Source organism: Caloenas nicobarica, chromosome 1, assembly GCF_036013445.1.
Source record: "Caloenas nicobarica isolate bCalNic1 chromosome 1, bCalNic1.hap1, whole genome shotgun sequence".
NCBI classification, from domain to species: Eukaryota; Metazoa; Chordata; class Aves; order Columbiformes; family Columbidae; genus Caloenas; species Caloenas nicobarica.
This window is the reverse complement of record NC_088245.1, coordinates 211,665,439-211,682,806: the sequence shown is the minus strand read 5'-3', so window position 1 is coordinate 211,682,806 and position 17,368 is coordinate 211,665,439. Positions and strand designations below refer to the sequence as shown.

Sequence of the window (17,368 nt, the reverse complement as noted above, 5' to 3'; positions counted from 1 at the left end):
TTTGCCTCTTGAGGACACTTGAGCCAGCAGACACCAGTGGAAGAACTTGGCTCCTCTAATTCCCTGCTCAGCCCCTCTGTGGGTCTGTGGCAGGATGTCTCCAGGGGGGATTGGATTTTGTGGAACCTGGGGCACCAACTTGAGTTGCTGAACCCATTGAGGAGAGGGAGATCATCCATCCCCAGGGTCAAGTGTAAGGTTGTACTTGGATGTTTACAAGACAAAAATGCTCAAATGTGTATTTAGTCTGAAGAAGTTCTGTATTTTTCTGTATTCATGGGGGCTTTAGTCTCAGTAAAACATCACCAGAGTGGAAACGTTTCTGAATGCCACCATGAAAAGGGCACAAGAATTATCTTCGTAGTGGTCCCAGACAGGTCTCAAGCTCTCCTTCTTTGACCTCCCTTGCCAACCTGCGCTTGAAAGCTCAGCAGGCCCTGCCTGAACTAATCTGCTGCTCTGTTCCTCTCTTTCAGCAGCTGGGAGCAGAGATGGATAAGATACTGGAAGCTGTGGTGATGTCCTCATACCCCAACAATGTGAAGCAAGGGCTTGTGAGGCGTGTCATCGAGGCAGCAAAGCAGCCCATGGACAGTGAGCAATGCTGGTCCATGCTGGAGCTGTCTACCAAGCTTTATCTCACAGGGGACACCAAGTATAAAAGAGAGATCGGGAAAGAGGTTTTGGAGGTCTATGGCCACTATCACCCAGAGGAATTTGAGGAGTTCTTCAACGTCCGCTTCCTGCTGAGTCTCCTCCAGGAAGGCTATGGACCTTTGGGGAAGAGAAGCCATTATGTACTTGATTACATCCAGTTAGGACTGCAGTTCGTCTTGGAAAGCCCATCAGCAAACAGCATCTTCAGCTTATTGAGGATTGAGGTTCTCCGGAAAGTCTGTGAGAGGCCCAGCCCCAAGCAGTGCGCGAAGATCAGCAAGCTCTTAACCCAGCACCCTCAGTGCATCCCCACGGGTAAACACCAGGTCTTGTTTTGTCAGCAGCTGATCCGGTGCATCGGGCAGTTCCAGTGCGTCTCCGAGGGGGAAGAGGCCATCATGGAGTTTTTGGAGCAGGTGAACAAAGTGAGCGGTCTGCTGCAGAGGATCTGGAGGACTCAGACCTCAGCCATCCTGCCCTCTCTGAAGGAACTGTTCACTATCATTTCTTCAACAGGTAATTAAAAGAAAAAAAGCCTGGGAATGTAAATATTAGCTCTGATGAAGTCAAATTTCATGGGGTTCTTTACAAGAAAGATGGGGACAGAGTTTTTAGCAGGGCTTGTTACAACAGGACAAGGGGTGATGGTTTTAAACCAAAGGAGGGGAAATTCAGGCCAGACATGAGGAAGAAATTTTTTACAATGAGGGTGACGAGAGCCTGTCCCAGGTTGTCCAGAGAGGTGGTGGATGAACCATCCCTGGAGACATCCCAGGCCAGGCTGGACGGGGCTCTGAGCAACCTGAGCTGGTGCAGATGTCCCTGCTCATGGCAGAGTTTGGACTGGATGAGCTTTGAAGGTCCCTTCCAACCCAAACTGTTCTATGATTCTATGATTTACAGCAGCTGACTATCTGCTCCACTTATGTAGGCAGAAATTATTTGGCTTTTAGAGACAAGAAATGCCCTCATGTGCCTGGTTTTCATGGCAACTAAAGTCTTCATTGCTGGTGTTCTTCCATGTCTTGCAGAGGAACAGGAAGCACCATCCAATGCCTTGGCCAGTGTGGTCCAGTTTGTCCCTCTGGAGCTCATGGACGGCGTCATAAGAAACCTAACCAACGACGACAGCATCACTGATGTGCAAATGATGACTGCCATGGGCAGGTAGGAGAAGCTGCATTAGTGAACATCATTCTCAGTTCAGAGAAAAACCCTTCTCAAAGCTGCACTCAGTCCCTTTGTGTGGTTTTACCTCAACCAGTATGGCTGGTGCTCTCTAGTGAGGAATGTGTGGGGAAAAAGGGAATTTGTGGATCCTTCCTTCCATCCCTGAGGGCCTAGAGAATAGAATAAAGACCTTTTATTTATATAATAATAATAATATTACTATTTGGTTGATGTATTTTTTCTTAGAAATAAATAGTGTTATGGATGCTCAACATAAGATATCTTGAAGAGTTATGGGGTGTTTTTCAGAAGCTGCTAGGCACATTTTCTTCACAAAAAAGTCATCTTTACAGAATTTCATGTTGTTCGCTGTCTCCCTTCATAAGGACATCATCCTAAGTCATCAGTCACAGCTAAAAATCTTGGAGAGGGAGGTATGCCCTGCTGTTTCAATGAACGCATCTCTATTTTGTCAGATGAACGCGATGCTGCTGGTCTGGATGTTGGTCCCATACAATGTTTATCCCTCCTCTCTGTGCAGGCAGAGTCAATGGAGATGCCAACGCATGGTGAAGAGTAGTGGTTGATACTCCCTGATATGCTAGACCTGGTCTTTTCAGACCAGAGTCCTCTTTGGCATCACCAGATCTTCCTTGGACACTTGTGTCCATGTCCTACAGCTCCTCTACACTCCAGTGCCTTCCTCCCAACTTGCTCAGGAGTGTCTTCAATCCACTCTCACCTTAGAGGTTTCCATTTAAACAGGTGACATTCACATGTAGTAGGACACATACTTAACCCAATGGAGTGGCTGTGACTTGATATGCCTGGAGACAACTGGTTATCTCTTTTAGTATTGGATTTTTGTCCCCTCCTAATGAGGTTATATGACAGAAACACACATTATGCACAGAACCCCAGACTGGTTGGGGTTGGAAGGGACCTCTGGAGATCATCCAGACCAACCCACCTGCTAAAGCAGGGTCACCAGAGCAGATCACACAGGAATGTGTCCAGGCGGGTTTGAATGTCTCCAGAGAAGGAGACTCCACAACCTCCCTGGGCAGCCTGTTCCAGGGCTCTGGCACCTCAAAGGAAAGAAGTTTCTCCTCATATTCAGATGGAACCTCCTGTGTTTCAGTCTGTGCCCGTTGCCCCTCATCCTGTCGTTGGGCACCGCTGGACAGAGTCTGGTCCATCCTCTGACACCCACCCTGGAGATATTTATAAACATTGGTGAGATCCCCTCTCAGCTTCTCTTCTCCAGGCTGATTCCTGATGGGAACTTTATGTATGCAGAAAGGGATTGCTTCCTTTTGACTTGCTGGGGAAGGTCATGGTCCGGAGCAACCCAAGGCAAAAGATTAAGTTATCAGCTCAGTTCTTAACTGTCTTCTCCATCTTTTTCTCCTTCTGGGAACCCGCTGCTGCCAGCTCCAGGTGATAAATCCTCTAAGAGCACCAGTGTTTAATATGAAGGTTGCAAAACCAATTGCTTCATTCCTTAAAACATTCTTTGTTGAGCAGAAGGATGAGTAAATGATTACTCAGAATTAGCAAAACATTAAGCAGAGCCTGCAAAATGTAATTAAGGTCACTGAGGAGAAATGCAGAAGTTTTGGTGGAGTTTACAGCAGATGGTGCCCCACAAAACTGCAACAACCATTGGCCTTTTGGTGAATGTATGCTCCATGCCTGGAAAATCAAAGAAATACGTGTGAGTTGAAAGGATCTTTCAGCTTAGGATCCCTGACAAACTGGTTGCATGCAGAAGTCCCTTCCTCCAAAGTCTGGGCTTAGGGGTTAGCAGCAGGGGAATAAATTGGATGTGGAGTGGAGCTTCTGATCAAGCGTTTAAAGAACAAACAGTTAAAAAAAAAAAGCGAGCCTGGCACCTGGTGGTATAAGTGTACACAACAAGCTCTTTTAGAGTTTCTTTTACAGTTCGTCTCTTTTCAGACAAACTCTATTAATGTGCGTCTGTGATTTCAGAAGCAGTCACTGGGTTTTTTTGTTTTTTTTTTTTCCTTTTTCCTGGGGGTGTATCTGTTTCAAAGAGCCCAGGTTCACATGAAGAAAGTGTCTGCTGTCTCACAGCAATGCAGGCACTTGCTATCTCTGGAAAACACGATCTGAACTTTTTGAAGTTTAGCATATCAAATCAATGGCTCCTTTGGAAAATTGACCTTTGTCTCTTTTGGAAAAAAGACCAAAGAACTGCAGTGGGAGCAGGTGTTGAAAAAGCCTGTTAAGGTGGTCAGGGAAATGAACATTTCCTGCAAGAAATCTTAAAATAACCTAGCTTGTTTAGCCCAGCCACAGGAAAGCAGAGATGGGAAGGGACGGCTTTGCCTGCATACATTGAAGGAATAAACAACGGGAAGGGAAAAGAGCTATTTCAGCTGTTTATGTTGGCATAAGATCAAATAAACTATAAGACAGCCAGAAATATATATATGCCCAGGGCAGTGGTGGAGTCACCATCCTTGGAGGGGTTGAACAGACATGTAGATGAGGTTCTTAGGGACATGGGTTAGTGCCAGTGTTGGATTAATGGTTGGACTTGATGATCTTAAGGATCTTTTCTAATCAAAATGATTCTATGACTCTGTGATTCTATGCTGGCTATTAGAAGAGAGATCTGAACCATTAAAGCAACCCACCAGTGGAACGGCTATGAAAGAAGAGCAGTGGGAGCAAAGGAATTCCTGCTTTGAGGAGTGTAGTGGAACATTCATGAAAAGGTGCGGCCCATCATGGCCTTAGACAACTGCTTGAGAGATCATTGTTTTGCCATAGAAAGCACCTTTTATTCTGTACCATAGCATTGTGCTGGTCTTTTCCGATGGTTACTGTTACACTGGGAACTCGTAGTCACCTGCTCTCTGGCTGTTCGTCTTCAAGCAGACAAGTTACCGTCACGTAGCATCCATTTCTTGTGCCTTGCATGCATTTTCAATCAACACATTTCCTCCCAGTTCTACATTTCTAATCCTCAGGGTCTTTCTTGTGATACCTTGATCCTCCTCTTGTGTTGATGATGCCTCTCAGATTTGCATCATCACAAATTTCACAGCCATGTTCAGGATGTTTGTGCTAACATGATGAGATCCTTAAGACTGTTGCTTGCAACCTCCTTTCAGATTGCCTGTCAGATAGGATCTACTTCTTTCCTTTGACTATAAATTTATGTATCCTCACAAACCCAACTTTGGCACCCACGGTAATCCCCTATGTCACGATGTCACTTCTTCCCAGTCACCCCCTCATTGCCTGTATTCATTATAGGAACTGTCTTCCTATTCTTCCTACATAAAGCACCATGCCAAAGTTAATAGAGTTGTTAAAACTTACCAGAGTTGAATGTTATGTGATGGAAATCACCTGCTCCCCTTGTTTGGAGTTCACGAGCTCTTCATATTTCATTTTCATATCAGCTGTCATCGCTCTTGTTTCCATTCTCAAATCTTTTATCTGCCTCCTCTTTGTCACCCTGATCAATTCCTTCCTCTTGCTGAAAATGGAGGCAGAGGATGTATTTAGTTTGGAAGTCACATTTAGAGGCTGTATCGTATCTTTAATCACCATCACATCCTTTGTATACAGTGATTACATCGCTTTCCTTATTCTCCTCTGGTGCGAATGTCTGCAGAATCTTTTCTGGTATTTGCTTAATTATCCAACTTGGCTTGACTTTTGGTATTTCTCAACATTCCAACATATTCTGCTCTTCAAGCTTTTTTACTGGCTAGCCTTTGATTTTTCCAGTTCCTTGTAGACTTCAGTTATTCCTTTTGCTCTTTGCCTTGCACTCATTAGTTATCTTTGTCCCTTCATACATCTTGTATGAGATACAAGCTGATAAACAAAATGGGCTGGTTGGGTAAGATAGCTGGACTGAGGTGGGAGACTGAAGATTTGGAATATCTTCAAATCAAAGGTACTGAAATGGTTAGTAAAGTTTGACCCTTGGAGATCCCAAGCTTTGGTTACTCCTCATTTTTGTTTAGCGTTAAATTTAAACTGAAGCAATGTGTCATCACTTAGTCTGTGGTTATTTTATTTTTTTTTTTAATGAGTGACTTCTGTGAAGTACATTTTACTTGCAGAAACATGACAACATGTTGGTGCAGTGGCTATAGATGAAATTTGTTAGCTGTAATCAGGAATAGGCAGATTCTATTAGGGTTACCAGTATTTTTTTTTAATATGTTTCTGGAAATCACTGTTTCCCACACAGAACTAAAAGATCTGAATCCGAGTGTTTCTTCCTTACCAGTAACAATACAGAGATCACACCAGTATCACATGTTTTCTAATGGCAACAATGCAGAGACCTCAATCAACACCTCACACAGTGGTATATAGAGCACTGTACCAGTGTGAAAAACTGGAACTCAAGTCGACTGAATTTAGGGGAAGAAATCCCCACTTTCTTCCATGGACTTAGGTCTGGTCCTCTGATGAACCACAGCGTGATGATGAAATTGAGGTAATTTCACTTCAGGCTCTGTTGTGCTTTGAATAACACGTGAAATGCCTTATGAAAAGCCCATGTCTTACTTGGTCATCCCCCTGAAGAGACATTAATTTGGAGGAGGTTTGACCCATAGCAGAACTTCGCTTTCACAGTATGTGCATTAAATTTACTTTAAGAGTCTGTATTTAATTTCAGGATGATTGACTGGGTATCCTGGCCCCTGGGAAAGAACATAGACAAGTGGATCATTGCTCTGCTGAAGGGTTTGGCCGCAGTGAAAAAGTTCAGCATCCTGATTGAAGTTACTCTTTCCAAAATTGAAAAGGTCAGTGGGCTCTTTTAAACATGAACGTGAACAACAGACTTCGCCTTGCACCTGAGATTATCTTCTTGCTTTTCAACTGAATGAGGACGAGATGTGACTTGAGGTGTATAGAAAAGAGTGTGCTGTCCCAAGGGGTTTTGAAGGGACCATTGTGTCCCCTGCATCTTCTGCAAACGCTGCATTGCTGTGTATGGGGTGGTGGGCTGATACTATTTTTGCAGGACTGATGTTCTCCAGAACAATCTGGAGTTATTTAGGTCCTGGTATGCAGAGGTACCGATGTCTTAAAGGTTATGAAATTAAAGAAGCCAAGGATTTTCAAGCCAATCAACCACTTTCCTTCCCAAATTATGGAGCACTTTCAAAACCTGCCTTTGGGAACGTGGCACGCTCTTCTTCAGCTGTGCCTGGATCAGTGCTGGTTGGCACAGGCCTAACACATACCAGTGAGCAGATTAATTGGCTGAAATTGGTCACCACTTCAAAAACATCTTCCATGCGCTGGTCCTGCTGTTCCCTCCTCTGTATAATGGGGATAACAGCTGGCTGAACCTCCAGTGGAAGTCACCATAGAAGTTATCAAGACCATAATTATCAGTATTGGAACACTATCAATAACTTCATATGTCCCTGTGATCCCCTACGTGCAATGAGCAGTGGGAGAGTAGCCAAGCGTCTCTGGCTTTTCTTTATCTTTCCTTTCATTGTTAATGCATAGGAAAGGGACACAGCCTTTAAAATAACATGAGATTTTTGGAAACTCTCAGAAGTATGATTGGAAAGGGGTAGAGGACATTGTCAACTTACTCTCTTTTCTATAAAGTAGGATAAATATCATCACTTAGCCTTTGGAAAAAGCCTTTGCTTTCTATCTCGTTACCTGAAGATTAGTGATAAAGTTCCAAATATCATGATAAAACCGAAAAGGCACATTATAGAAAATCTAGCATCCCTCTGTGCTTGCACGGCCTCGTCCATCAGGAGGTATGGAGATGCAGCGGTGTTACAGAGGTCTGCACCTCGCTGTGCCAGGCATTGCACAAGCCTGAAAGAGGGGGGATAACCCACACGGTATTTTTAGGATGCCCTGAGACCATGCTCTGGACAGGAGATGACTCTGGAGGCCTGGCTGCAGGCTTCTCCTGCGTGTTGCAGTGCCCTCCTGCCTTCTCATTGACTTTTCTTCTCCCGCACCAGGTCTTCTCCAAGTTGCTGTACCCCATCGTGAGAGAGGGGGCTTTGTCCGTCCTGCAGTACATGCTGCTCAGCTTCCAGCACTCCCACGAGGCGTTTCACTTGGTAAGGCTGCGTCCAGCGCTTGGATGAGTGTAACCGTGCCGTGGGGCAACACGGGTGGGAGGGATCCTAAGGTGCCGAGATATCGGGGAATATTTCCCTCATCTGCTTGATTTCACCGAGTCATGTAAATCCAACCCTGTCCATCCACTTGTAGCCTGTCCTGGAAGGTGCAGGTAGGCTCTGGTAGCTTCTCCTGCAGCCCAAGCAGCTTTTTAGGCACCATGGAGCCAGTCCTGAGATGTGGAGGCAAGTCTTTAGTCTAAAAGGGGTTGGTTGCCGCAGGCAGAGCAACCACCCTATGTCAGAGAGTGAGGTGCAGAGGAGAAATGAGGCTTTGCTTTCTCCTCTGATGGTTCTTCCCTTTTCTCTTGAGACTCACCAGCTGCATGGGTCATCTCCAGGGATAAATCACTACAAAGCTGATTGGGGCTTGGGCCTTTTGTATTTGAAATGTGTGTAATGTGTGCATGCTCCACTTTTCTTCTGTGGTGCTGTACCAGCTGGAGGAGTGATCTCTATGGACAAATGCATCTCCATGGTCTTCTCTCAGCTTCATAGCCCACCAGTGGAGGATGCTTTTAATGCAGATATATTAGATGGCTTGTCAAGCCACACTGAGGGTCTCAGCAGCAGTGGCTGTAGTGCTCTTGCAGAAGTTTTAACCTGACATTTTCCAGCCCTGCAGGTGGAAGAGGAGTTTCCCCTCTTCCCTTGCTCTTGCACTTAGACCACTTGCTTCTCCCAATCATTCTTCCTTGTGCTGAGCCATTCGTATGGTTGTGTGCTGAACTGTGCTGTAAAAGGAGCCCAGGTAAACCTGACCTAGCAGAAAATCCTGATGGTCAGTTGCCCAGAGAGGTGGTGGATGAACCATCCCTGGAGACATCCCAGGCCAGGCTGGACGGGGCTCTGAGCAACCTGAGCTGGTGCAGATGTCCCTGCTCATGGCAGGGGGGGCACTGGGGGAGCTGTGAAGGTCCCTTCCAAACCAAACTATTCTGTGATTCTATGACTGCCCAGCTTGGTCTTGGTCTGGGCCAACCACAAACTTGTCCTATTGCAATTGCCTGGAGAGAGGGAAGAGCTAGAGGGGTGGCCAGGAGCAGGATGGTGAGCGGGGCGGTACTGACCCAGGTTGGCTTAGGATGTTGTTTCCTGGACAGGTTAGAAGATATGGCCCCATATTTGTTCTCATCCTTTCAGCTGAGGTGTGGTAGATGTTGTCACACTGGCTTTCGGGTGTGTTACGTGAAGCCTTGGCATTGAGAGTATCTCTAAGGGTTCAGGCATTGGAAAACAGGCAATATATTCTTAAACAGCCCTTGCAGGTGCCTGACTGTTGGACTCCGTGGGCCCCATCCCACACGTGACTTTAAATTGTCACCAATGTGTGACACCCATTACCATTTCTTGAAGTGATGGGTCACCTTTCACAGTAGAATCGCAGAATAGTTTGGGTTGGAAAGAACCTTCAAAGCTCATCCAGTGCCTCCCCTGCCATGAGCAGGGACATCTGCACCAGCTCAGGTTGCTCAGAGCCCCGTCCAGCCTGGCCTGGGATGTCTCCAGGGATGGTTCATCCACCACCTCTCTGGACAACCTGGGACAGGCTCTCGCCACCCTCAGTGGAAAAAATTTCTTCCTCATGTCTGGCCCGAATCTCCCCTTCTTTATTTTAAAACCGTCGCAGCTTGTCCTATCACAACAGGCCCTGCTCAAAAGTCTGTCCCTATCTGTCTTATCGGCCCCTTGTAAGTCCAGAAAGGCCATGCTAAGGTCTCCCTGGAGCTTCTCTTCTGCAACTGAACACCCCAGCTCTCTCAGCCTGTCCTCCCAGCAGAGCTGTTCCAGCCTCGCATCATTTCTGGGGCTCCTCTGGCCCCTCTCCAGCAGCTCCATGTGTGTCCTGTGCTGAGGACCCAGAGCTGGACACAATGCTCCAAGACTTGCAGACTGGATCAGAATGCTTCCACTTCATGAATTCTCCACTGTTAAAAGCAAACCCCACTTTTAGCAGCATTTTAATCTCCTCTTTTCATTTCCACAGTGATATTTTATATTTAATATTGCTGTTGACACCAAGGCACGGCTCTGCTTCTCGCTGCTGTTGCCCCTGGAATGCTGTAATTAAAAAACAAGGCTGAAGGCAAAGGCATGCTTGTAGTGATGGAACAGATAAAAGCAGTAATGGAAATTACTCCTATTAATGTTTGATTTTATGCTTTTTGTTAAAGCCCTTACATTTGGCTTTTCACCTAAAGCTCACAGAATAAACAGATAAGGCTGGAAAAAAGCAAAGCTAGCCAACATTTTCAACTGATGTTTTTTCATTCCTCAGCTGGAGACACATTTTAAATGAGCCTGAATTTCTTGAGAAACTCTTCGGTTTCTAAAAATAGGGTCATTCCAATGGATTGTCTTCGGTTGAGCGTCCAAATTTTGAAACACTCCAAAAGCTTTCGTTTGCTCTTGGCTTGAAGTTTTCATTTGCAGCCCAGTGAGCATAAATTTCCCCCCCTATTTTTTTAAAAAACAGGACACAAATCTGTCTTTCTTCTTATCTTTTTGTGCTTGTCCTGGCACTTTGGAAGGGTTTTGAGCGTCGTTCCCATCACAGCTTGGCAAAATATTGATGTATAAAATGGTACTGGGATTGATTTACTTCCCCAACAAAACTTTCCCATTGGAAAGGAAATAGTTAAAACCTCCAGCATTTTGAGGAGAATGAAAGAGAGTGAGAAAGAAGAGAGGAAGAGGAAGGGAGGACCAGGCAGTGGCCAGACTGGGATTCCTGAGACTTTACTCCAGGATTGTTCTGGGGTAAAAATCACATAAAATGTAAATATGAAAAAGATTGTGTAAGTACCCAGGGTCACTCTAGCACATCTGCAGGGCTGGCAATAAGTTTTGAATTCTCTGTGCAGCTGCAGGGTCAGCAGAGGGTGCCTGTGAGCAATGTATCATTCGTGTTTGTGTCTGCTTGTTCGTTTTGAAATTTTCTAGACGAAAGCAAAATAACAAGTGTGCTGCTCACAGGCCTGTCACCACCCATCTGACTGTACCAATTCCAGTTTAGTTTATGCAGTACAAAATAAAATACAGCACACCAGGCAACACTCCTCATAGGCTAATTAATCTGTCTTATAGGTTTGAATCCCTGCACTTGGCAGTCAGCATGTAACGTCCCTTTCCACCGTAGATGTGCGATTTAGTAGAGACTGAGCTACACAAAGCGTGGGGATTGCAACACAGCAAAGCAGCCGTGCAAACCTGCAGGTGCCACGCAACATGAAATCCTCTAACGTCTGTTCCATTTGTACTGCTAAAGTCAACAGAACAGTTGATGTTGAGTTCATAGGGTGAAGGATGAAGTCCAGAATAGGACTGAAGTCAACTCCTGTTGACTGTCCTTTCTGTCTGGGGTGGGTGATTTTTATTCCCAAGCATGTGTGTTAAAGCTCTGCACATAATTTGGAGCCATTCTTGAAGCAGTGAATTTTCCTTTTCCAGCTGCTCCCTCACATCCCCAGGCTGGTGGCCTCTCTGAAGAAGGAGGACTCCAATTCTGCCACCAGCTCCCTGGAGCAGCTGGCTGAGCTCATCCACTGCATGTTCTTCCGCTTCTCGGGGTTTCCAGATCTTTACGAACCAGTCCTGGAAGCAGTTAAAGTAAGACACGCACCTCTTGGCCATTTTTCTTTATTTTTTTTGATATTGAAACAGCATCTTAGTTTGCAGCCTAGCGCAGAGGAACTGTCCTACTGGTAGGGATGTCCTAACGTCAACACCTCAAATTCTGGTAGAAGAAAGGATTTACAATTCTGAGTTTGAGCCCCATGTAGACAAGTTGAGGGAAGATACTTCTCTTATGGTGAGCCTGCAGAAGTCCTGACCATGCCTATGGGTTTTAGCTATAATTTTAATCTTGAATATCTCTAAAGGACTAATACTAAGTAGCTAAACACTTATTTCCGTGTATGCATGTTCATGAGTTGCCTGAACACCTCTAGCAGAGGAATCGTGCAGTTGCCCATTACTAATTCTTCACATGGAAAGATAATTCATAACACAGTTCTCTCTTTCCAAGGCTCTTCCTATTCCAAACGAAGACCGGATTAAACATCTCTTGGGACAAAATGCATGGACCTCCCAGAAGAACGAGCTGGCCTGCTTCTACCCACGCCTGGTGTCCAAATCAGAGACAGGAAAGATCGGGTTAATTAACTTGGGGAACACCTGCTACATGAACAGCATCATACAGTCTCTTTTCATGGCTTCAGAGTGAGTTTTTGCTCCCTTGACCCCACTCAAGACTGCTCCAGGGGTCGCTCATCACACTGGTGTTGTGTGTCCTGTGCTGATTTTCCATCTTACGGTTTGCATCCCTGCTTTTCTTTTGCAGCTTTCGGCATTCGGTGTTGAATTTAACCGAGGGCAACTCCCAGCCCCTGATGACAAAGCTCCAGTGGCTCTTTGCGTTTTTGGAGCACAGTCAGGTAATTATTTCATGTTCTAGTTATTTGTTTGGACTGTCGGCTGCGGAAAGGCTCGTCTCCAAGTTGCTTCCTGCCGACTCCAACGTGCTGATAAGGAGCTGTGGATCTTGGTGGGTTTTTATAACGGGACAAATTTTGTTTATATGGAAAAGGCTAATTTTGGGGGTGGAGGAGGCAAGCTCCTATCACCCATGAAAGCAAGCTGTGTTCGCACCAGACTGCCTGTCTTCAGCCTCTGGTATTCCCAGGTTGGACTGAGATAATAACTAATAATTTTGACAATGAGGTCCATTTGGTAATAGTTTACATATGTGGCCAGCTGAAAAGCTTGTTGGTATAAAGCAGAAGTTTTTGTTTCTTGCTATGCAGCAAGGAAGAAGACTGGAGCAGCTCGCCAGTCCCCTTGCTTCACAGCAAAACACAAGCAATCTGTTAATATTGCCCTAAAAGTGGTTTTGTTACGAGAAAAATAATAATAAAAAACCCCCACAGATTCCAGGTGCTTTGAATACTCTGTATGTGAGGGGAAGTAAAATAAAAATAGCATCTTTAAACAAATTAATTATGAATGCTTTCTTGACAAACACGAAATTTTATATGAGTGACTCCCGGAGATACTACTAGGTCATATCTATCTCCTCTCTTGAAAATATATCCTGTTGTCTCTAGAAAGACATGATTTTGGAAGTCCAGTGAATTTTCCCTTGCAGTGAAACCAGACATCTGGGATCCTTCATTTTCCAAGTCTTGACTGGCAGAGCTGGCTTGTTGCATTGTGGTATTATCATAGAATCATAGAATCATTTTTGTTGGAAGAGACCCTCAAGATGATCCAGTCCAACCATTAATCTAACCTGAGTTTTTGGGAAAAAATATAGACAACCTGTTAAATTTAATATTTGGTCATAGAAGAGTCTAGTTTTTGATGGCAGTTTAGGGTGTCTGCTTCTCTGATGAGCAAACACAGAAGAATATTTGCTTGTTGAGTGCTTTATGGTTAATAGTTTCCTAATAGCCTTCTAGTTATTTTTCTCCATCAGGCTGTTGTTAAAATCACTTCCTTGCTGAAGATGGGTCTTTTTGCATGTTGACTAGACGGTAGTTTCCTAATGGCAGTGATTACTTTATCAGGTAAGGCATATTACCTGCTTGCAGTGATCAGAATGACAGGTGGAAGTTTAGAGTTTAGTTGATTCTTTGCCCTTTCTTTTTTTTTTTAAGAAGGGATTTAGTGAGAGAGATCCTGATCAGATTAAATGGAGCATCAAATTAAATTCAGGCTGAATTAAGCAGAAGTCTCTGGGTCAGGAAGGAAGAATTAATATGTGATATTTTATAGAAGCATATGTAAAATAATGGCTGAAATTCATCCTCACAATCCTGGCTTGCAGCAAACCAAGATAATATTCCCGTGCACTGCGATTAGCCCTTGTAGGGGAAGAAAAGCGGATGTTATCAGGCACACAAGCACACCTTGCTCCCAGTGGAGCAGCCAGAAAGACTCTCCTCTTCCCTCTCCATCCTCCTATGTGAAATGAAAACCAGATCCCCCCAGGGTTAAAACCACTTCTCCTTCTTCTGTGTTGCTGCCAGCGACCTGCCATCTCCCCCGAGAGCTTCCTCGCTGCCTCCTGGCCACCCTGGTTCACCCCCGGTGCTCAGCAGGACTGCTCAGAGTATCTCAAGTACTTGCTGGACCGGTATGTGGCAAACACTGTGATTTCGGATCCTGGTGACAACGACATCCCCAGACCCGACTTAATACTTAGCACTGCATGTGCAAACGGGGCAAGTGGCTGAGACCTGGAGGAGCTGGGAGAGTTGAGGTTTGGGGTGAAAGATGGTGAGACTGGTCTAGGGCTCCTTGATAAAACTCCATTTGGGCTGGTGTAGGGGTGAGGTCAGAACTTAGTTCAGCTTCAAAATTTCTGCCTTTACGCTGAAGGCAAAGGGAATTGTACCAAGTTTAGAGGCTGGCCTGACAAGCCACTTGGCCTCCTCTGTAAAATGCTGACTGTTGCCTCTCTCTTACCTAGAAATCTCAAATCTCTGGTGTCCCAGTGATCCCTCTAGAAGTGGGGGATTAATGGCACGTGGAGACCTCAGGTTCGCAAATTCTGCCCAACTCCTCCCCACCTTCCTCCCGCAGCACTAGGCCCCTGGGCACAGGCAGGTTAATCCAGATTAACCCCTTGCAGTGAAGAACAGAAACCCCACTTCAGAAACTACCACTTGGTGTTGTATCAGTGCATAACACAGCATTTTTTCCCCCTGCTAAAGATTACATGAGGAAGAAAAAACTGGAAAAAGGATCTACCAGAAACTCAAGGAATCCAGCTTGATGTCTCAGGCAGTAGAGCATCATTACTTAAACAAGACATTGATCGAGAAGATGTTTGGGGGTAAAATGATGACAAAGATCCGCTGCTTGAAGTGTCTGAATGTCTCTTCTCGGGAAGAAGCCTTCACAGACCTGTCCCTGGCTTTTCCTCCACCAGACAGGCACACGCGAGGGCGCACATCTGTTTTACCGGTGGAAGAAATCGGCCCGCGGCTTATTGAGCCTCCTGAAAACCCAAGCCAGCTTACAGGCTCTCCCTGGATCCAGAGGAAGGCTCCCAAGGCTGGAGACCCTGCAGCCCCACCAGTGCTGGTGGAAACGTTGGGCTTCCAGGAGCCAGGAGAAGCGGCAGATCCCTTAAGGGGTGATGCCGTTGGCGTGGATACAGCCAAAGACCCTCTCTCGGCTTTCGGGGAGCAGGCATGTGCTCCCAAGGACTCCAGATCCGTCCCAGATCTAATCAACTATTTTCTATCCCCGGAGAGACTGACAGCAGAGAATAAATACCACTGTGAGAAATGCGCGTCCTTACAGGATGCTGAGAAGGTGGCGGAGCTGACGGAGGGTCCACACTACCTCATCCTCACGCTGCTGCGGTTCTCCTTCGACCCACGGACGATGAAGAGGAAGAAGATCTTGGACAATGTCTCCATCCCCGTGGTGCTCAAGCTGCCCGTTCTTGTCACTCCAGAGGAAACTGAGGAGGTTTGCCGGTGTGGGAAGGACAGGGCTGCCCCGGGAAGTGGCTTCATGTCTGTTGTGTACGATCTCTGCAGCGTGGTGGTGCATTCAGGCATCTCCTCCGAGAGCGGCCACTACTACTGCTACTCCAGGGAGTGCACCGACACCGTCCCCCATGGGCAGCCCCGGGACGCGACGCCGAAACCAGCCTCCGACAAGCAGCTGGACTTTGAGATCCAATGGTACCTCTTCAACGACACCAGGGTTTCCTTCTCCTCCTTCGAATCAGTCAGCAACGTCACCTCTTTCTTCCCCAAGGACACTGCCTATGTCCTCTTCTACAGGCAGCGGCCGGGCAGGCAGGGCTGCCTGCTGCACGAGGCTCTGGCCGAAGCCGGCCGCCTGCACAGCGAACCCGCCCTCCATAAGGACTTGATGGAAGCCATTTCCAAAGATAACATCCTCTACTTGCAGGTAACTCCCGCTGCCGTGCACGGCAGGTTGCGATCCTGCATCTGCCCGGCTCACGGGCCACGTTCCCACCCACCCGGGCAGCAGCAGAGTCACGTCCTGTGGATAAATCGGCGTGTGCAGATACCCACCCGCTCCCTGAAACCAAGTCCCTTTTCCTTTTTAGCAGCCAGGTATAAAGAGATTGCAGTTTTCCGATGAAACTGGGCATTGAGGTTAGTGCAGGACACCTCATGGTTGTGCTCGGGGTTGACTTGATGTTGCCTGCCCATGGCAGCTCTGCCTGGAATTTTCTCCTGAGTGCCTGGGAAAGATGGGCGAGATGGGAATACAAACTAGAACAGATTTCATTCAACTAGTGGAGTTCAATGCTTTCTAAACAGCAGCGTCCCATAGGATGTAAGCAGCACCAGGGGAAGTTGAGGGGACCCTCTTCTTCCAGAGGTGACACAGAATGGTTGTTTTTTGCTTGCTGGAGAGATGCAATCATAGAATCATAAAATCACAGAATAATTTGGTTTGGAAGGGACCTTCAAAGCTCATCCAGTGCCACCCCTGCCATGAGCAGGGACATCTGCACCAGCTCAGGTTGCTCAGAGCCCCGTCCAGCCTGGCCTGGGATGTCTCCAGGGATGGTTCATCCACCACCTCTCTGGCCAACCTGGGACAGTATTTCACTACCCTTGTAAAAAATTTCTTCCTCTTGTCTGGCCTGAATCTCCTCTCTTTTAGTTTAAAACCACCACCCCTTGCGTTATCACAACAGGCCCTACTAAAAAGTCTGTCCCCATCTTTCCCATAGGCCCCTTTTAAATACTGCATCCCTCCCACCGAGCTCTAGACATGAACACATGACCTTCTCACCCTGGTTTAATTTGGAGGAGGCTCCCAGGAGCAACCAAACAGGCTCCTGGCTCCTCGGGGAAGGTGGGAGCACCCCCCCACCCAGGTCATTTAGCTGCAGAGATCTTTGTGTTATTTCTCCCCCTTCCTTCTCCCAGGAGCAGGAAAAGGAAGCGAGGAACAGAGCCGCCTACATTTCCACCTTGCCGAAATCCCCGCTGTGGTGGAGAGACTTTGACAGGGACAAGGACGATGACAACTCATCAGGGGGCTGCAGCCCGGCAGCAGGCGGAGGTGGATCCGGCTCCTTTCATGGACTCGTCTTCTAGCCAATGGGTTAAACCAGATAGTCAATGTCCATGTGGCCAACCTGAAGCCAGAGGCTCCTCTTCCTCACCCTGATGACAACAAGCATCTTGGAGGAGGATTTGGGGAACATTTCAATGGAAAAGGACTCAGGGGCTGATATGGAGGCACCTGGAGGGTCCCACCGCTTCCTATGCACTTGTTCTTCACGCCTTAATGTAATTACGCTAATGCAGAGAGAAGCAGCTGCTGACAGCTCGGAGAAGTGCCCTTTTGCTTCAGCACAGCCATGTCTCGCC

General features: G+C 46.6%; 1 protein-coding gene across 1 annotated transcript; it reads left to right on the top strand.

Annotated features, from left to right (window-relative positions):
• The first annotated feature begins 491 nt into the window (after positions 1–491).
• On the top strand, positions 492–17,092 carry USP35 (ubiquitin specific peptidase 35). The gene is made up of 10 exons (XM_065652934.1): positions 492–1,173; positions 1,689–1,824; positions 6,503–6,632; positions 7,830–7,931; positions 11,442–11,600; positions 12,019–12,212; positions 12,334–12,427; positions 14,021–14,127; positions 14,708–15,923; positions 16,922–17,092. Exons 1-10 carry the CDS (start codon positions 492–494, stop codon positions 17,090–17,092), a joined length of 2,991 nt encoding a protein of 996 aa, XP_065509006.1.
• Positions 17,093–17,368: the final 276 nt, after the last annotated feature.